This window comes from Equus caballus, chromosome 1, assembly GCF_041296265.1.
Source record: "Equus caballus isolate H_3958 breed thoroughbred chromosome 1, TB-T2T, whole genome shotgun sequence".
In the NCBI taxonomy this organism is placed as follows: Eukaryota; Metazoa; Chordata; class Mammalia; order Perissodactyla; family Equidae; genus Equus; species Equus caballus.
The window spans coordinates 13,774,365-13,794,887 of NC_091684.1; the positions used below are offsets into that span (position 1 = coordinate 13,774,365).

At 51.4% G+C, this 20,523-nt stretch overlaps 1 protein-coding gene across 3 annotated transcripts in view; it reads left to right on the forward strand.

Annotated features, from left to right (window-relative positions):
- The window catches only part of RGS10 (regulator of G protein signaling 10), a 35,479-nt gene extending 15,739 nt beyond the window's left edge, over positions 1 to 19,740 (forward strand). For all 3 annotated transcript variants that reach the window (XM_023638405.2, XM_003363412.5, XM_005602199.4), the window contains exons 4-5: positions 7,158 to 7,301; positions 19,275 to 19,740. In XM_023638405.2, the coding sequence (XP_023494173.1) occupies positions 7,158 to 7,301; positions 19,275 to 19,421 (291 nt within the window). In that variant the 3' untranslated portion in view covers positions 19,422 to 19,740. The remainder of the gene's footprint in view (positions 1 to 7,157; positions 7,302 to 19,274) is intronic.
- Positions 19,741 to 20,523: the final 783 nt, after the last annotated feature.

Genomic DNA, 20,523 nt, shown 5'->3' on the forward strand with positions numbered 1-20,523 from the left:
CCAGGTCTCTGACTCCAGGGCCTGTGTATGTCTAGTGCGTCTGGCTGCAGGGGAAGTAAAACCAGGACTAAGTTCTAAGTCACTAATTTTAAAAAGTGGAGGAGGATGTAAGCGTGGGAAGAGTCAGCCCAACTGAATTTCACAATCAGACTTATCACGTCTGGTCCAGCAGGGAGTTTGTCGAGGGTTTATCTGTACGGTGAATGAAGGCAGTTGTGGGATGGATGCGAATCTCTCTTTGACCTCCATTGTTTTAAACAGGACCTGTGCTGGTGGGCTTTTTCATTCTTTTCCTTGGATTCTCCAGCCAGTTCTCTCCCCAGTACTTAGCAACTTATATGGCACCTCACGTAACTTATTTATTGATCGTCTGTGTTATTTGCTTTTCCCTCTCTTGTGCGGGCTCCATGAGGTCTGACGTCTTTGTCTGTCTTCTCCCCCACTGCATCCGAGTGCCTAGAACACAGCTCTCTCCACCCAAGTCAGCCGACACCGGCGGGGTCCTGGCCTCCCTCTCACCTCGTGCTGCAGTGGTGCCTTAGGGATGGACTTAAGAGGGGACCTTGCAGTCCCTTCTGTTGGGGCTCATGTTCTCAGAAGCTCCAGACGGAGGAACGGTGCCGTGTCTTCACTGTCTTCCCTGGTCTGGGCTGTGCCCCCTGGCAGGCAGGAAAGCAGCCCCTCAAGTTTGGGAGGGTCTTGACTCTGCATTTACGGTGGGGATGCTGGGGCTTTAGGAAGTTGGGAGGGTGACACCCCCCACCCCACCCTCCTTGGGGTTCCTGTGATGGTTGTCCCTTCCAGGTGCTCATAGTCAGCAGTCAGCTTTCAGAACAGTTCTCTCCCTTTGCAATTTCTTTTTGGTTTAAGTTTTTTCCATAAAGTGCCTCTTCCCCATGAATTATCTATCTTTTAAAACAAAGCAGCATGTATGTCTCATAAAACCTCAGAAAAAGCTCCAACTAGGTGTTTATTCTTTGGCTACTCCTGAATTCATTCATTCACCAGCACATGCATCTTGGGCCTATTTCCTATGTGACCAGGATTGAAATGCACACGGAAGCTTGTAGAGATTTCTAAAAACCAAACTGAGGGGGTGGGGTGGGGAAGTGGGGGTGTGGTGCAAAGTTTCTAATAATCATGGCTCTGAGAGTGACTTGAACCAGCATTTAAAGATTTAAAGATTCCCCTCTCCCTCTGGGTTGGGCTGTCTCTTTCCGACCTTGGCCTTTCAGCGTGGACTTGGCAGGTCCAGGCCAGACCGATCGGAGCTCAGCTGCTTGCGGTGTGGTCTTGGGCCTGGCACTGGCCTGCCCTGAGCTTCCGTTCCTTCCCCACTCACTTCATCACTTTTAGATGTTAGCTACTGACTTCCTCTTACTATAACCGAGGTTCCACTTACTTCCATCCCTGTCGACTGCATTTTTATTATTAAGAATTCATTGTTGGGGCTGGCCCGGTGGCTCGGTGGTTAAGTGCGCACGTTCTGCTTCGGCAGCCCGGGGTTCGCCGGTTCCGATCCTGGGTGCGGACATGGTACTGCTCGGCAAGCCATGCTGTGGTAGGCGTCCCACATATAAAGTAGAGGAAGATGGGCACAGATGTTAGCTCAGGGCCAGTCTTCCTCAGCAAAAAGAGGAGGATTGGCAGCAGATGTTAGCTCAGGGCTAATCTTCCTTAAAAAATAATAATAATAATTCATTGTTTATTGTTCGCTGCTAAGCCAAAGAGGATGCTACCGTTACATTTTTTCCTTCTTGGACCATTTTTTGCTTTTCTTATTTCACCCTCTCTGATAGCCTTTAAAATGCTTCTCAATACAGAGCTGCACAGGGTCAGGCCTCTCAGATCATCTCATCCGGGTTCCCCTGGGGACAGTCCTACTGGGGTCCTCTGACCACACTCCCACTGGGGCGTCCCCTGGCCTTCCTTTGTTACCACTGGCTGTCCCCTTTGCCCCTCTCCTGCCTCCTGGGCCCAGGTCCTCCTCTGTCCTGAGTCATTCCCTCATTTTGGTGAATCAATAGCTTCTTGAGAAAGGGGACATGGCAGGTAGACATTTAAAGATTTTGTTGAGTGAAAATGTTATTTTTTTCCCTACTCTCCCACTTCATTGATAATCTGATGGAGCACAGAATTGAATTCTAGGTTGAAACTCACTCAGAATTTTGAAGACATTGTCCCATTGTCTTCCATTTTTGTTAAGAAGCAGTATTTTACATGTAAGCTGTTTTGTTTTCTTTGCTTTTTTTTCTCTGGAATAGCGCAGGATCTTCTTTTCATCACCAATATTCTAAAACTGTACGGTCAGAGGCTTTGGAGGGTGTGGAGTTCATCCATTGTGTGGGCACTTTGTGGAGGCTTTTAATCTGGAAATTTATGGTTCTGGGAAATGTCCTTAGTTGTTAGGATTATCATCATTATTTTTTAGTAACTTCTTTCCTTCCCTTTTCTCCGCTCTCTTTTCCGATGATGGCTCTGCTCCCCTGGACTGAGCTCTTCCTTCTGTCTTTTTTTCCTTCCTATTTTTTCATCTCTTTGGCTTTTAGTTCCTACTTCTCTTTGGAGATTTCAGCTTTATCTTCAAATCCTTCTGTTGAATTTTTTCTGCTTTTGTTTTCTCTAAACTAGGACCCTCCAGTCTCCTCCTGGTGGCCACAAGCCCAGTACGTTTATAAAGCAAACACATCTCCATTCAACTGGGTTGGGAGAAACTTGCTGGGGGCGGGGGCGGTCTGTGTGCGGGATTCCCCTCAGCCCTCACAGTCAGTCTGGTACCACATCCCTGCCACCATCCTCTGTTCTGTAGCTTCGCCACGTCAATTTCTTTAGAGAAGAAAACTCCAGTCTCCTGGGGAGAGGGAGACAGAGATGGGAGGGAGGTAACAGCTCAGGGTTGGGGGTTGAGCACCTGGGGGTCTACGACTTCTTTCTGCTGCCCTCCTCATCCCTGCCACCTGGGTGACCCGATGCCCCTGAGTTCCTGCCATATTTGGACGTCTCTTGTTGGCACTCGCTCCCCAACCTGCAGGTGCTGAGGGCTGTTCGTGTTGCTCTGTGTGGGGTCATTCACTATCCTTCCATCTGCTTTCTATTTCTGGAGCCAGTTCTGGAACATATTCTCCAATCATTTACTTGATATTTTCTTTGCCTCCTTCTCTTTCTGAGGCTGCTATTAATAAAGGTAGTGGCTTGATCCTCCAATTTTCTTGTGTCCTCTCCCATCGTCCATCTCTGGCAGAGTGACGGGAGTGAGGGGAATGGGCGGGATGGACATACGTGCAGGAGGCAAAGTGAGCAGAACTCGGTGACAGGCAGGGTGCGGGGGTGAGGGACATGTCGGAGGATGGCGCTTCCCAGCTTCCTGGAGTAGAGACCGCAGGACTTGCTGACCAGGAGGGGACCACTTCTTTCCTTGGTGTCAAGTTTGAGGTGTCTGTGGGACATCTAAGCCTACATTTCTAGAAATAGTTGGCTATATGGTCGGTAGCTTGGGAGAGAGGATTCAGCTGAAATCTTGGGGGAGCATGTCATGAGGAAAGTAGTCAGCCAAGGGCAGAACTCTGGGAAACCTCAGAATTGATGGGGGGGGGGGGGCGCGGACAGAAGGACAAGGGCTGGCAAAGGAGACAGTTAGAAACAGGGAGGTGCTGGAGAACCCTGAGAGGGCAGCAGAGGTGAGCAGGGCCAGGGGCAGAGAGCAATCCAGAAGAAGGTCTGAGGGACTTAGCTAGCTGGAGGACATCGTGAGCTGGTGGGAAGCCAACCTGGCAGGTGGGCGGAAGCCAGCCTGAGTGGGCTGAGAAGTGGGTGGGAAGGAGAAAACGGAGACGCAAAGTGCATGCTTTTCTTTTGAGATGTTTCAGTAAGAAAGTTGATGGTGCGGAGGAGGGTCGTTAGCTATAGGTGGAGCAAAAGGAGGTTTTGTTTCATTTTCCCAGTGGAAAAAGTTGAAGCTTATTGGATGAGGGAGAGGAACCAGAACATACAAAGCAACTCTCTTCTGAGCTTCGGACTGTCGATGCCCTTGCCCTTCTGACTTGATGTCTGTTTCTGGGGCTGATGTTGAAAAGAAGTTGCTGCTTCTGCGCACGCGCTTGCTGAGAGCAGCTGCTGACTCCTGCCTGAGCATGATCATGGCTGAGGCACTGCCTGGCCTGCAAGGAAAGCCCCAGACTTGTGGGTGTCAGGGAGGAGCTCCTCTGGGTGCAAACACGCCCACAGGCCATCCTCAGGTTGAGGTCAGGAGTCATCACATGGGCCCAGGCAGGGTCCTTTTCCAGCACCTTCTGGGGCGGGGTCACATGCCAGGCACATTTGCTCTCCACAGAGGATGTGCCCTGGTGGAGGCTGTAAGGGCTGGAGAAGCAGCCGGCTCCCCTTCCAGATCACAGACCCCGAATCACAGACCTGGGCAGCTCCACCCGTGGGTGGATGTTCTGTTCCTATCCTGATAGGAGCTATTACAGGGTTAACAAAGCTCTGGAAAATCTACCAAAATAACTCGAGAGGCTGGTTCTTCTTTTCTCTTGTGTTCTCAGCATGGACACCAGGCCTTCCCGTGACTGGCCTGAGGTCGGCAGGCCCGGGGTTTCCCTTTTCAGTCACGCTTCCTATCTGGGTGCAGATAAGCTCTGCGGCTGAAGCCATCACTCGGGGTGTCAGTCGGAGGTGGGTCCGGGGCTGCGTGCCTCAGGGACCCCACGCTGCTCCCCGACAGGGACTCAGGAGGGCTGGCTGGGGGCTGGAGGGTAGGGCTGAGCCAGGATTGTTGACCTACAGACCGCCCCTCACCCCCCAGAACCTGCTTCCTCTCCTCCTGGCCCCTCCTGCCCCCAACTCTACGCCTCCAGCTACTCATCACACTTCTGCTTTTCAGAACCACCCAAGATAGCTTGGATTTGTCTGGAAAACGTGTGTGTGTGACTGTTCAAGGGGCAGGGGGGGCCTGAAGTGATTTCTGCCTCCTGAGCTCTCATGGAGTTTGCTCATCCTGTTGACTGGCTGAAATTTTGCTTTTATGAAGTATCATTAAAACAGGAAGCGGTTTTCCAAAAATCTTCCCTCCTGACAGAATGAGGGTGGTGGGAGGGAGGCTCATGGCCTCATGGGGGCGGGGTGTGGTCTTTGAGAGGCCAGCAGCCCCACACTGTGGCTGGCCTGGGTCTCCATGATGGTCTCCAGACTTGTCCCTTGGAATAGCCGTATTTATCTTAAGATGCTCCTTGTGCCTTTGAGTCTGGCATCAGTTACTTGTTCATGTTGATGGTTGATCCAGAACAGACACCATGGCCTGGGCCTTGACCCCCACCTGGGCAGTCTTCCTGCAGGTCGTGTCAAGGCCTTCTTTCTGGGGGACAGGAGACGTCAGACCTCAGCCTCCTGGGGCCCTTTGCCAACTAGTCCCCAGAACCAAAATAAGTGAAAGGACTGCTTTCCCCCTTCTTTCAAGCACTAGGTATTGGAGCCTTCTGGTAGTTTCCTTAAGGCGAAAGGGTTTCAAAGCCTGGGATTTCCTAGCAAGTTCTCAGGGTGTGCGGGGCCCCAGGGGGGGCTCCCTGGGGGGGCTCCCTGGAGAGAAGGGCAGTTTTCCAGGCCCCGGGAAGCCCCCTCGCTCCCCCCCACAACTCGTTGCTCCGCGACTGCATGTCAGAGGCGTTTATTGTCTGGCTTGCTCTGTAGGGTGAGGTAATTCTTGGGCTCTGATGTTTAGAGAAACAGTCCCCATCTTTGCTTCTGGGAGGTGCGAGTCCACGACATCTCCTTTCTCAAAAAAAAGAAAGAGAACCCTCCGGGTCCGCCCTGGAGGACCAGGCTCCTGTCCACGGCCCCTCAAGGAGGCCCGCTCTTTTTAAGACGCAGCACTCACCGGGGGCGTGTTCCTCCGCCAGCCACGGATGGTTTTGGTGCAACATCGGCCTGCTGGGCGCGCCTTTTCCAGCTGTGCACACGAGCCTCTCTTGATCCGGACCTGCTGGGGGCTGATGCTCTCCGCCGAGACGCGCTTGGCCCTCGGGGAGGCCGCGAATGTCCCCTCCCTTGCTTACCCTCGTATCTCATTACCTGAAAAAAGCTCCCTGCCCTGGAATGCCAACAAACCCCACCACCTGGGGGTGGGGGGGGTGGTGGGGGGTGGTATCTCGCAGGCGTGGATCTGAGCCGAAACAGGAGGCCTTAGAGCCGATCAATCCTAATCTCCCTGCAGTCTCCTTAATAAGTCATGTTGCCTCTCCCAGCCTGCGTTGGCTCCTCTGGGAAGTGGCGCTAACAGGAAATGGCATTTTGTTGGATGCTCAGGGATTTGGGAAATGGACCATGGCTGTAAATCACTTAGCATGTGCCTGGAGCACAGTAGGTGCTTGATACCTGGTGGGGTTGTGTCTGCATGCTTTAAGTTGATTTTGTTTTATTGTGGTAAAATACACATAACAGGAATTTTACCATTTTAGCCATTTTGGGGCCTCTCATTTTAACCCTTGGAAAGGGTGTAGTTCAGCAGCATTAGGCACGTTCACCTTGTTGTATAGCCATTGCCACTGTCTAGTTGCTGAACTTTTTCATCACCCCAAACAGGAACCCCTTCCCCATGATGCCGTCACTGCCCATTGCCCCCTCCCGCTAGCCCTGGGCAACCACTCATCTTTCTGTCTCCATAGATTTGCCTATTCTGGATATTTCATATGAATAAAATTATGTAGTATGTTGCCTTTAGTGTCTGGTTTCTTTCACTTAGCATAACGCTTTCAAGGTTCATCCACGTTGGAGCATGGGTCAGTACTTCCTTCATTCATACTTTTTATGGCTGAATAATATTCCCACGAGTCCTTAATTTGGAGAAGTCACAGGATGGTCCTGAGTGGTACAGAATGTCACTCACTCTGGGCCAGGATTCTTTCTGTCATTTCTCAATGGGTACTGTAACCATTTCGTGACAGGAGATGTGGCTACAGATGCTTGGAAGGGGCGGGGGTGGGAGCTTAGGCTGACCACGAGCCCCCCCAGATCGAGCTTAGCTCTGGAGCCAAAGCCCCCAGCACTGCAGAGCCGTTTCTCTTCCTGCAGCAGCTCCTCTGGGTCTGGCTGGAGCAGAGAGCTAGGCTCAGACCGGGAAGTGCTGTGCCCACAGATGACAAACGGGCTCCCTGTGTCTCCCCTAGATGCAGGAAAAGGCAAAGGAGATCTACATGACCTTTTTGTCCAGCAAGGCGTCGTCACAAGTCAACGTCGAGGGGCAGTCCCGGCTCAATGAGAAGATACTGGAAGAACCACACCCGCTGATGTTCCAGAAGCTCCAGGACCAGGTAAACTGACTTCCACACCTGCACCTTGATTTGAAAACTGACATTTATTCCCAGCCTGGAGGAGTTCAGCGAAACACTAAATATTAGACCCCCTTAGAAGCCGTCCCATCCAGCTGGGCAGACTGAGGCACCCTGAGGAGCCAGCGTTGGCGAGAGAGAGGATGGGAGTGCCAGGCTCAGGATTTGACCCAGAGGGGTCTCCCTCAGCCTGTGTACTCTTGGCCTCCACACAACCCCAACCAGCAGTGTTCTCTGTCTTCTCAGCCCAGGTTAGGGAGGCTGGGGCTATTTGAAGACCCCACACTGAGGGAGCAACGTGAAAACTGCTGAAGGTAGGGAAAAGAGAAAAACTAGAAAGCAAGCCCAAGGACTCAAAGTGTCCAGGAACCCGGGCTGTTTTTTGTGCAAATATCCAAACATTGCCACCTACTTCTGGTGGCCCCATACATGAGCTAGTTCATAATGAGGCTCCTGAATCGTAATGAAAAGTTAATGCCTGGCAGCATATTCCACTTAAAACAGGGAAAATTAGGTTTAACGAATGACCTGTAAGGGATCAACTTTAGTTTTCGGGCAAATCTTCTTGTAAGGAATGCCGGCAGTCATAGGCAGAGGGAGGAGACCGCACTGGAGAGGTTTTCTCGACATGAATTTGCAGATCTGACCATTCACGGTGTGCTCTGTTTTTGCGAATGTTAGATAAACACTTGGAGACAAGGAACACAGACCAGTTTCAGACTTCTGCTGGCCCCATCCTTATCGAGGAGCAAAGGCCTTCCTTGGTACACAGGTGGAGACTAGCTTTTAATTTAATTCATCAGTCCTCGAACGGGGAGCAAGCCTAGACCCACCTGGAGGGCTTGTAAGACAGACGCTGGGCCCCACCCCCAGAGTTAACCCTCAGATGCCGTGGTTCCCAAGTGGGTTGAGACTGTGCCATCCTAACAAGTTCCCGGGCGATGCTCATGCTGCGGGCCCAGGGACTACACTCTGAGAACCACTGGTCCCTTGCACTAGTTGGCCTTTTTTTGATCACCTGGAGTGTGCACAGACCCCACAGCATGTCCCAGCATCCAGGAGGCCTCATCTTTGCTCAGATAGCAAACAAATATACTGGTAGAAAATACAAATATGAGAAATAGTTTGAGAATGTTTTCCAACTGATACAGTGGCAAGTGTAAATTCCACATTGAATTCTCAATCAAATTTCAACTGGTGTTGAAGGAACTCCAACTCCAGTGAGCACGGGAGACTTGCTGAGGGCCTCCTGGAGGTGGTGATTTTGAGCCAATAGGAAGGATGCCATGGACATGGATTTGTGGAGAGAAAGTAAGTAGAATGTAAGGTCAAAAGGCAATTCTTGTGGCTGTAGCACCTGGGGATATCCACCCCAGCTGGACCTCAGAATCTTTTAAAAGCTGCCTATGATACTTGGAAGTGCAGCGTGAGAACCTCTATGAAGCCCCTCTGTTCTTTTCAATAACAACAGTATTTGCCGTGCAGGGGTGCCCTCCTGTGCCCGATGCCCACTTGGCATGTATCATCTCGTTTAATCCCCAGTGAGGATTATTATTCCCATTTTGATGACGAGAAAAGCAACGTTTGGGGAGACTAAGTGGTTTGTTAGCACAGAGTCACACAGGTGGGAGGACGTGCTGGAGGCCAGTTCACTCTCGTCCACCTGCCTTCGAACGCTGTCTTCTCTCTGGCGCATCACAGCCTGTGCATCTCCCCCAGGCTCCCAGGCAGCCTCCCACTGCTCCTCAAAGCGCCAGGAGACAGCCGGAGCAGACGGGTTGGTCAGGCCTGTGAATACAGGCCGTCTCCGGGGCTGCAGGAGCCATGGTGGTGAAGGATGAGATAAACCCATAGCGCTCCGGGCGGTGGGGGCTCCCAAGGACCCACGTTTCCTGCGGTGAGGCCTGTGACACATCTCAGAATGGAGTGGGACTTCTGTGACCTGGGCACACCCGACTGGACTCATACACTGGGGGCTGGCACAGGAAGGAGGAGACGCAAGGGACAGAGGAGGAGTTCTTTTAAGTGAGAAAGAAAAATATTTTAAAAATAACTTTTACCTACCTAACTAGAAAAGTCGTGCACGCTCAACGAAGGAAACTTGGGAAACCAAAATATAAAGATGAAAAAAAAAATCCATGATTTCATAGCTGGAGATAACCGCTAGATAACTCTTGCTCTCTAGACTATCTTTTTTCCTGGAAATACGTGTAGGCACATGATAGCAAATGTGGCGCAGTGCGGTTCAAAGCGCTTAATGTAAAGAAAGTGCTTTTATCCCCTGCTGTTCAAAGCCATTTATTCGAGAGGGAGACAGAGGCACTAACTCTCTTCCTGAGGCATAATTGAGGGAAAACGAGGCATTGGGAATCTGAGCTGACTCCACAGCGCGTCCCCGTGCGGGGGCTCTGGGTTCTGTTTTGTTCTGGAAAACTCTGCTCCCAGGGGCCTTGCCGGTAACCGTCAAGTTGTGTGCTCAGCACGGTCTGTGGTTCTCTGCTCCCAAAAGGGCCCCCCGAGAGCCCTGTTTTCCTAAAGGAAGGAGTGTGAAGCTGAGGGGAGCATGTCTGGAACCACAGGATTTCACAGAACTTCGAAAAGCCTCCTCAGCAGCTTTGGCGCCTTTGAGCACCGCTTGGCTCTCGCCGCCGAGCTGTCTGAGCAGGCTGCTTCTGTGCCCCAACGCTCGTTTACCAGGGAAACTTGGAGGAGCCTCAGCCCCTCCTCATGGGGTCGGGGGGCAGTGCTCTGCACCCTGGAGGCTGCCGATAGGTCAGGGTGGACTTTGGGGCACAAACTGGAACCTAGAAGGATGGGAAAATCCTCCCTGAGCATCAAATTAGCTGACCCAACACCCATGAATCTTATTGAAAGGACAGCTTCCTGGGTTTTCCTTCAGGTCCTGCTTATTCCTAGTCTACACCGAGTTCTAACAGGGTCTGGATTTTCATTCACAGCAGGTTCGAAGTGCGGGTAGAGGCTGCACAGTGATGGGTAGCAAGAAGCGATAGCTAACATCCAGGGAGGAGAGAGAAAAACAATACTGAACCCAAAACCACAGCACAGTGATCTGGAGCCACTGAGCGTGGGGGCCCGCAGCCCACACACTGCACTGGGGCATCCCATGTGACATGATTAATGATCCCAACAGCCCCAAAGCATCGAGCACAACGTAAATGGTGGTCAGCGTATTCCGTGGAAAATGCGTTAGACATTTTAGTAGGCATTTCATCGAAACGATGTCTTAAGAGAAGTTTGGGGGCTTAAAACTTTGTGCCGTGGAAAATTCATGTAGTGGCAGCTGGTTCTCTGCTTGAATTCGGCTCTGCTGACCTGGCCCCGTGGGTGCTGTAAGGCCAGGAGAGCCGGGGCTGGGTGTCTCTTGGGTATTTTGGCTGCAAGTGAAAGGCTGCTGGTGGACGAATTTAAGTTGTAGGAAGCTGGAAGGAGGAGGCGACCTTACAAAGAGTTGGTTTCTTCCATGAATTGCCCTTCCCTGCAGTGTCGTTTTTTCTGTTATTGGTCCAGTCGTGGCGGGTCTGTTTCAGTTCCGGTTGTTTTGGTGGTGTGTGGACTTGCTCTTTCAGTCACTCCTTTATGCTATAAGTATTGACGGAGGGCCTACTGTGTACCAGGGACTATGCTAGGAGCTGTGTGTGCACTGAGCACCTGTCCTTCCACGGGGACAGACAGAGACATTCAACAGGTGATAGACTAAGAGTGACCCTACTTTGGGTCTAGTGGTTTGGGAGGGCTCCTTGAAAAGGTGGCTGAGATCTGAGTGGCAAGAAGGAGTCAAGGGAAAAGACTTGGGGGCAGGACCTTCCAGGGAGCAGCAATGGCAAGTGCAAAGGCCCTGGGGTAGGAATCGCTGGATGTGTTGGGGGAGGTCAGTGTGGCCTGGAGTGTAGTGAGTGGCGAAGGTGGTAGAAGCTGAGTTGGGAGGGACTGGCTAGGGTTAGGCCCTAAGGCTGTAGTAACTGGTTTAATTTCAAGGATGTTGAACGGTGACTATTTATAGAATGTGCCAGTTGGGTTCATAAAGTTTGGTCCTCTTGAAAGCTGAGCACCTTGGCTCTGATTCCCAGGTCTGGCTGTGCCCATCCCTCATCTCTTGGGCAAGAGAATGTGGATGACTCGGTACAGAGCCATCTCTGTTCCTAGACAGTCAGCTGGGAACCCACGACCTCCTGACTGTGGCTCATTTGTACCCAGATGGCCTGCCCCCTGCCCCTCCCTCTTCCTCCCCGCCCATCGCTTCCTGGACACTGAGCTCATATTCACTGTCATTATTTCTGTAGGTCCGTCAGCCAGGAGAGGGAAGTGGGGGCTCATGTTCCAGTCCCGCCTCCATCTGACCCCCCCAGGTGGGTCCTATTTCCTGGTGTGGCTTCCATTCTTCGATGTTAAAAAGTCGCTCCCTGACAGCCACAACCTTATTTTCTTAGACCTGCCTTTTTTCTCTTTTCTTTGACTTTAGAATTTAGTAGCTGTGAAACTTTGGGCAAGATGCGAGCCTTCTCTGTACCTCAGCGTCCTCATTTGTGAGAGGCGGGTTACGATAAGGCGGTTGTGAGGGTGAAATGCACTGGTGCCTGTGAAGGCTCGCTCAGTGCCGGGCCTGGCTGCAGTCAGCGCTCTATGGGGTTCCCTGTGCGCGTCCATTAGAAGGCGACAGGAAGATGAACCTTACCAACATGGCAGATCTGCACTGGGGGCCATTTTGCCCCTGGGGGACATTGGGCAATGTCTACAGACATGTTTGGTTGTCACAGCTGGGGTGGGGGTGCTGCTGGCACCCAGTGGGCAGAGCCCAGGATGCTGCTAAAGACTCTCCAGGGACAAGCCAGGCCCCCGACACAGAAGTATCTGGTCCAAAATGTCAGCAGTGCTGAGATCGAGAAACCTGGTTTAATGTGACTTCCAACAGAGTAGCAGAGTTCACCTGCCTCTCTCCCACTGAGCCTCAGGGCCCCACCAAACACAGCAACGAGGTGTGTGGCTGTTTTTGCACCTCGTTGAATGCCAGGAGACGTTAAGACTGAAGCTCTCCACAGTTGTCACGGTGCTTTCCGGGGTGCGTCTCATTGACTCCCAAGGAGTCTTGGGGATGGTGGGCCTGGCACCTCTGCTTACAGGGAGAATGTTCACTCCGTGGGAGGGCAGCCCATCTGAGCTGGAGAGGGGGACACAGCTTGAGCCCAGGGCTTCTGGGTCAGCCGGCTCTTCCTGCCTCAACCTGGTGCTCAGAGGCAAGCGGTGGTCTTTGTTCTTACCGTTCTGGTCTGTGCCGCCATTTTCCTGTCATGGATGCTGGGACAGCACCATTGCCTGTGGCATCTGAAGACCAACCAACGCTCTCACCTCCTTCTCCTTTCCCACTTTTGTCTCTCTTGCTCAGTTGTGCTTTCCTGGACCTCCAGCCCTGGCTGATTCTAGAACATTCCCGTCAGTTACTTAGGCACTGAGAGTCGGCTGCAACATGGAGGGATCATATGAGTCACAGCAGGCTAACATGCTTTTCTTTGTACAAGAAATTACAGCTTCACTCTGTGCTGGCTCTGTCAGCTCTGTGGCCTGAACACGTGTCCCGTTAACCCACATGGCTGGGAACTCCAGGGAGGAAGGGCAGCCCCAGACCAGCCAAGCCAGCACGAGCCGCGAGCACATCCCATTACTGCGTTGCTCGGAATTCTGGACAAGTGAATTTTTAAAATTATTTTTAATTGCTAAGTTACTACGTGTTCATTATTAAGACAAAGAAAAGAAAATTCACACACCCCAGGAGGGTATGAAGGGAAAAGTTAAAATCACTCAGGCCCGCCCCTTCCCGCTCACTCCCTTGGTGACTCAAGGATGTCCTTCCAGACCCTTGCCTGAATGTTTAAGAATGGAACACTTTGAAATCTGCTCAGTGACTTGAGGCTGTGCCATTTGAAAGATTCAAAACAAAGTTCTCCTCTTGCGAGTTTCTCGGCACCAGTCACACACCTTTCTTGTTCCGGGCCCCCCGGTTGGAATTCCACAGCATAGCTTGGTCGTTCACTCTGGAACCGCAAGGAGATTGAAGAAGGCGGAAGGGCCAAGGTCCTTGCAAATGGGACCTTGAGATCGTTGCTTTCTCGGGCTGTGAAAGAGAGGGCCGTGGGTTTGACGGGGAGCAGGTGCACTCATTCTTTTTCTGTAAATCTTACGCTTGAAGTGGATTTCGTGTGCTGCCAGGACACCCTCGCCCAGGCTTCGGGGTTGGCGCTAAGTCTGGTCTGGGGAAGGCAGAGGGGAGGAGGCCTTCTCCACCGAAAAGGAAGTCCTCAACCTCTGGTGCTTAAAAAAAAATTGAAAGACTTCAGTGAGATGTCAGTGCTCCCAGCCACATCCTTGACAAAGACCCATACGTCGGCTCCTTTTTAGTAGTGTCGTTTCTTTGAATTTCCCCAGAACCCAAGAAGTGAAAACACTTCCTTTTTAGACATCAGTGAGATGGGCTGAACCAGCTGGTGAGGACCCAGAGGTGGGGGAGGGGCTGCTGTGCCTTCAGGGGTCATTTAGGGGTCCACACCCTCTCCCAACCCCCTATTTCTCCACGTCTGCAGTGGCGGCTGGAGCTCGGGATTCTGGACGCCTCGGTCTTATGGGTGCCAGCTGACATTTGCTCCCAAAGATCAAGTCCAGTCCAGAAATTGGCATTTTCCAACGTGCATAGTCAGAAAGGGCAGGTCGTGGGTTTTCATTCAAATGGAAGGAAAGTTGGCTGCCTGCGTCTGCCGCAGCCATTTGCCTTCTGAGGGGTGGGGCAGGAAGCAGCGGATTTGAAATTTGAAATTAACTTTAAAATGGTGTTTAGGGAAAGAAAAGTGGGGTGTGGGCACCAGAATAGCATTTAACTCTCCTCCTGATGGCAAAAGGCAAAATTAAAATACCTTTGCGTCATGTAGAAAGCGTGTCATTGGGGCCTTGGATTTGAGTATTATGGTCTCCAGGAAAAAGTGGACAAAGCGCCTTCCCTCCGTGTGACAGCACTGGACCCACGGGCCTGCAAGGGCATTTCACCCCGAGCAGGGGTCTCTCTGTCTCTTTCTGGAGTTCTGATCCCATCCCGGCACATCGTCCATCTCTGGCAGACCTGTCCAGGAAGCGGGAGGACTGTCCAGGGTGACAGAAACTTCCAGTGGCCCTCCCTGGCGCTTTGGGACAGGGTTGGCCTGAGCTGTCCTGTGTTGTCACCTGCTCTCTGCCAGCTGCCCTCAGTCCTTCTCCTGGGTGCACCCCATTCCCACTTCAGAAGAGGGGAGGCAGTCTTCCACTCAGGGCTGGGGACATCCCGTTTGTGCCCTGCCCCAACAGCCTCCTCGATGCCCAGCTGATTCTGTCATCATTTCATTGAAGAGGCTGGAGGGAGTGGGCTGCTTTCTCCGTACTTCCTGTCTGTGTGGTGTGAACACATGTCTACGGTCCAGGGGCGTGGGGAGAGAGCACATTCTAGAACTGCAATTCAGACAGCGGCGCTTGCCGCCTTCTCTCAGCAATTTCCACATAAGAACTAAACCTAGTTCTTGAAACAGATATGAAATCCCACTAAAAACCTTTCTGTTGCATTAAAGGATTTATTTTTTTCCTCCTTGTACCCAGTTGGAATAACATGGTGGAGAGTTTTGAAAAGAAAGGAGGACGCATGTGGAGTTTAGGTCTTTTAAGGTCCTTGTCTTCTGAGAAGTCTTAAAAGATTTATTAGGCTTGAAATGCACTTAATTGAGACAGCGCTGGAGCCTTCATGGAGGGGCCTTCGAGGCTGGTTAAGCTGCTCGTCCTCTGTGCGGATGAGGATGCTTCAGGGCCCAGGTCCTTTCCCGGAGCAGCCGATTCTGAACACTCTCAAGTTGGAGCACCGCGTGGATATTTTCCCTTGCAGAAAGGCAAGCCCCAATCAATCACCCACTGGCCGGGCTCTGGAGAGGGAGGGGCGCCTTGGCTGTGTAATGGCCTTGTGTTGGGGCCCTTGTGCGTAGCTGCACATTGGCGGAAAGGCTCCCTTCTCCTTTTTCACCGCGAGTCCCACCTCCAGTGGCCTGCAGGATTGGATGCCCAGGCGACCATGCTAAACAGTTTACAGTCTGGGCATGCAGCTCACAGATGTGGGGCTGCCAAAACCCGAAACCTGCTGAGCCACAGCTGTCTTGGCAAAAAAAAAAAAAAAAAAAAGGCACGGAATGCAACTTAGCTGCCAACTTGAGTTTTCTGCTTCGTCGGCTGCTTGTCTCTCAGAACCGGCTGCTTTATGGCTCTGTGCCCATGGCCTCCGCCCACCTGGAGCCCCACCCCGAATCCCAGATGTGTCTCCCCCTTCCTCTCTCTCTTCCCTGCAGACAGCTTGAGATGTGTTGGTCAGGTCGGGGTCACAGTCTAGCCCTGGTGAGGCCGGTTCTCCCCATCCGAGTCCTGGTTTTGTAGAATCTTCTGGAGCCCCTAGGGCCATCTCGTTTTCTGTGCTCAAGTAGCAGTGAGGTAAAATCAATAAGCAGACTCTATTAGTTTCCAAGGGCTGTCATAACCAATTATCACAAACTGAGTTGCTTAAGACCACAGAAATTTATTCTCTCACAGTTTGGGAGGCCAGAAGTCCACAATCAAGATGTTGGTGGCTGAGCTCCTTCTGGATGCTCTAAGGAAGAACCCTTCCTTGGCTCTTCCTAGTTTCTGGAGGCTCCTGGCAATCCTTGGTGTTCTTGGCTTGTAGCTGCATCACTCTGATCTCTGCCTCTGTGTTCACATGGCCCTCTTAACCTCTGTGTGTCTGTGTGTCCTTCCCTCTTCTTATAAGGACAACACTCCAGGCAGGATGATGCCATCTTGAGATCCTCAACTAACCCTGATTCCAAATAAGGTCACATTCTGGGGTTCCAGATGGACCTAAATTTTGGGGGGACACCGTTCAACCCCCTACACTGACCTTTGGGATATTTATTTCCCATTTATACATACAAACACACTCTTAAAAAACATATTTGACATCACCGTTTTTAGGTATAGGGCATTTTCAAGATTTGGTGTTCAGCCATTTAACATTCACGTACATTTTCCGTATTAAACTCTCTTTGCAGAATTCATTTTTAATGACTGCCTATCAGTCTGCCATATAAGTGGCAGTGTAGCCTAGTAGTTAGGAGTGTGGGCTCCAGAGCTAGACTGCCAGTGTTTGCATCCCACCTCCCTCTTTTGCTCACTCTTAGGGGCTGAATTGTAGCCCCCCAGTCCTGCCTGGTGTGTGGTTAGAAGGCGCTCTTGACAGTGTTGGCACTACCCTGATTTATTTTGCCAGCCCTCCGTTGTTGCATGTTGAGTGGTTTTTGTTCGTTCGCTGGGTGAACATTTATTGGACCCTTGTTGTGGCCATTTACCCTGTGATAAATAAGGCTGTGGGCAGCAGCTGGGTGCACTGTCTTCGGCCACTTTCTTGGAAGAGGTTTTTAGGAGCGTTCTCCGTCCTCTAAGCCGGTCTTTGCTGCGCACCACCCGTGAGGGCCCTGTCTTAGGAGCACCCTGTTGCCCTGGGCTTCTAGGCCAGTGCCCAGCGGGAAGTCTGCTCTCCAGGCCCTGCACAGAAATATCCGGCAACTCACAGCCCTGGAAAATGAGGCCACGGGGAGTCTGATGGCTGCAGTTGTCTCCCAGTGACTCCGCAGCAGCACCAGGAGGTGGCGAGGGCTCCTGGAGAAGGAAGCCCAGCCTGAAGGACTTTAGGGGCATTTCATACCTGCCCACGGCAGGAAGGGGCCCTTATGCTCTTGTTAAATAGTTCGCAGCCCCCTCCCCTCGAGCTTGCTGGCACCATTGGAGTGCGAGGGGGAGAAGAGCCTGCAGTCTCTTGGGATCTCCTGGAGGCTGAGAGCCCTGCAGCCCCTGAGCCTCTCCTGAGCTTTCTCCTCAGCTGAACCTCCTTGCCCTCCCTCCCCCGCCTCCTCTGGCTCTGGGTGCCTCCAGCCCCGGCCTTTTTTTCTCTCCTTTGAAGTGTGAGCCTCAGAGCCACCACAGGCAAACAGGATGTTCCACTCCCACACGCAGAGACTTCAGATGAGACGCTTGGGTCGAACCGCATCCTGCTGGCAGTGGTGGGTCCCATCTGCTGTGGACCTGGTGTGGGAGGGGGTGTAGGGCTGGGTGCCAGGAGGGGCACTCATGGAGCTGGTTTCATTCATCACTCTTTGAGCATCCGTTCCAGACTTTGAATCAGGTGGGCATCTCCAAGTTCCCTTTGGGGGCTCCCGAGCCTGGAAGGGCTGCATAATACAGGTGGTGAGGGATGGTGACACCTGCTTAGCACATTTGTAGGAGCCCACAAAATGACAATGGCATTTCTCATCTTCCAGCTCACCCCTGGCTATGATTTTTGTATTTTCTGGGAGGTTTTTTTTTTTTTTTTTTAATAATTTCTCCAAACCTCAGCAAATAAGTTTAGGATTACCAGATTGCTACAAAATAGGTAACTGCTGTTGAGAGGCGCAAGGTGGGGCTTACAGAGGTGTGGTCTATCTGAACGGTTGGAAAGGACTGGAAGGCCACTGGGGGAAGGGCAGCAGCAGTTTCGAAGTTTAAAGAAAACCCAAAGTCCTAAATCTTTCCCTGGGTTATGGACTCTGCCGAGAGCAAAATGATTTCGGCAGTTCTCCTGTGCTTGAAGCTGTCTCGGGAAAATGAAGGTGGAAAGACCGAAGGTTCCAATTCTCCCATCCCCCAGGCAGGTGTTCTGAGTCCTTAGACTCCGTCAGATGTTTAATTTACAAAATAGTTTGTGTGCATGTTGGGAGAGGGCGGATTTAAATGATGTCAGGGTTTTGCCACCCACTTGATAACCCCACCTGGCAGTGAGTGACATTCTAGACACCTCTGGAACTTTCCACGGGTTGAGCCCATGGTAGCATGGTAGTGCAGTGAGGGCAGCAGGGTGCAGGTGTGGATTTTTAATCTGCCGAAGGTCCTGAAAGTTCAGTCGAAACGCCTGAGAGAGAGAGGAAGGGAGAGAGAGATTTCTCAAATGAGACTGTCCCCTTGACAGCCAGAAATTGCTTCCCTTTTTCTATCTCCTTTCCCCACCCCTTTTGTAGGGCAAGGGAGGAGGGGGGCATAGGATAGAGTAGGGGAGAGGGGATGCTGGGAATAGGGACTGGGGCTGAGAAGAGAGGGGGACGACCCTCTGAGGACCTGCAGTGCGGCAGGTGGCAGTCCTCAAATCCAGGAGCTTAGGCTCCATCAGGGGTCCTCCTCTCGCATCTGACAAGCATACCTTAGAATCGTTCCTTGCCCAGAGACGTGCTCCAGGGCCTGTGTGCGTGCTGTGCGTATGCAGGGATTTTCATTCTGCAGCTGACTGCTGTTTCCTTTAATTAGGGCTGTGCCCGAAGCCTCTCCTTGCTAAGACTATAATTTCACTCCCCGGCCCTGCACTGAATAAGCCCCATTTTGTTTCTGGGCATAATAACAGGTTGGTTTGAGATCTTGGATGCCAGATCTGGGGGTCTCGACGACATTGGCATCATCTGATATGATAGTGGCCTTTACAACACCACCGTCTCTACAGGAGCTGTTTCTATTCGCTGTCTCAAATTCCTGGAGAAATACGTCCCTGGATTATCTATCCAAATAAAGTAGAGATTCTTAAAGGACTTCTTGATACGAGGGTACAAATCAGTGCTCTGTGAATCTATACTTCCGTGGAAAATAAAGATAGATTTCCTCGTGTGACTCTCTGAGCTATAATACTCCATTGAGATTATTTCATAATGACCCAAAACATCCAGGAAATCCGCCTCGTCTAGCACACGACTGACTTTAGCTCTCTTTGTGTGTGTTTTGCACGTATTTGTATTCTTTGGCGCATGTAGGTATTTAATAAATATTTAAGAGGATGATTCATGGCCTGATTAGCTTCATCCTTCAGACTCTTTTTCTCTTCCTCCTTAGATCTTCAACCTCATGAAGTATGACAGCTACAGCCGCTTCTTGAAGTCTGACTTGTTTTTAAAACACAAGCGAACCGAGGAAGAGGAAGAAGACGCACCCGATGCTCAAAGTGCAGCTAAAAGAGCTTCAAGAATTTATAACACATGAGCCCCCGGGGAGCCAATGGGACTGGCAGCTTTCCGAAGCAGAGGAACTCCCTCTCAGGACCGTGCAGGGTTTATAATTGCTTTGTTATCTGCAAGGACCGAAATGTACAAAACCCTTCAGTGGGATATGTGTATTTTATTAACTGCTTGACCAGTAAGTTTTGCATGATGGTTAATCTTACATAAAAAAATGAATAGCTTCGAAGTTTTAGTTCACACACACATGCACAAAAAAAGGTGGAAAGAGTCCTTAAACACTGGACACTTTAAGCATTTTTTAGCTTTATTAAACGTCATGTGAGGCCACCAGGTGAAACTTATAGCCGCCTCTTACCTTTTAAGTCTTTGCCCTGCCTCTGTGGGAGGGGTCGTGATATCCACAGATTTACTTGGCGAATCAGCTCAAGAATGAGTTGATCTGACAAACTCAGGCCACCGGGGGTGTTGTCTCTTGGGCACTTCTTGGCTTAAAGACTTCTCAAGAGCGAGTTCAGTGGTAGGGAAAGGAAATTCATCACTGCCGGCCTCTACGGATCTGGGGAGCTGCGTGTGAGCCTCAGCAGATCGTTCTGATTTCTTGTGCGTGAGTTTGTCCTGGTTTTGCCCACAATCTGTGACATTTCATGCAACACAGATAAATAGTTCATCTTGACAGAAACAAGATCTCAACCAGGAAGAAAGAAAGACAAATGGGGAATTGTTCAGAGTCCCCATGGCAGCTCAAGGTGATGTTGAACGGGATGTGGCACACAGCCCGTGCCAATGATGGAGGTGGTGGCATGTTCCCTTCTCCCATAGCCCCTCTGGGGACATTGGAACCCTTTCTTCTGTGCACCTACCCTTTGCTGGACTGGTTACCTCCGGGTGTGAGACTTCAACAAGGGAAAGACATGCTGGCTCTGAAAGCCTCTTCTTGGGTGGAGAGGCTGTGAGCGAAGTCCTGCTCGGCCCAGGCACCCCGCGCCCTTTTAGAGGGGAGCCCAGCAGAGCACGAGGTCAGGCACAGTCCCCTTCTGCGAATTGTTCCCGCCATCTGCTGCTGCCAGACCTGCTCCTGCATGTTTGCCAAACCTTAAACTCCCATTTGTGCACACAAAGCACCC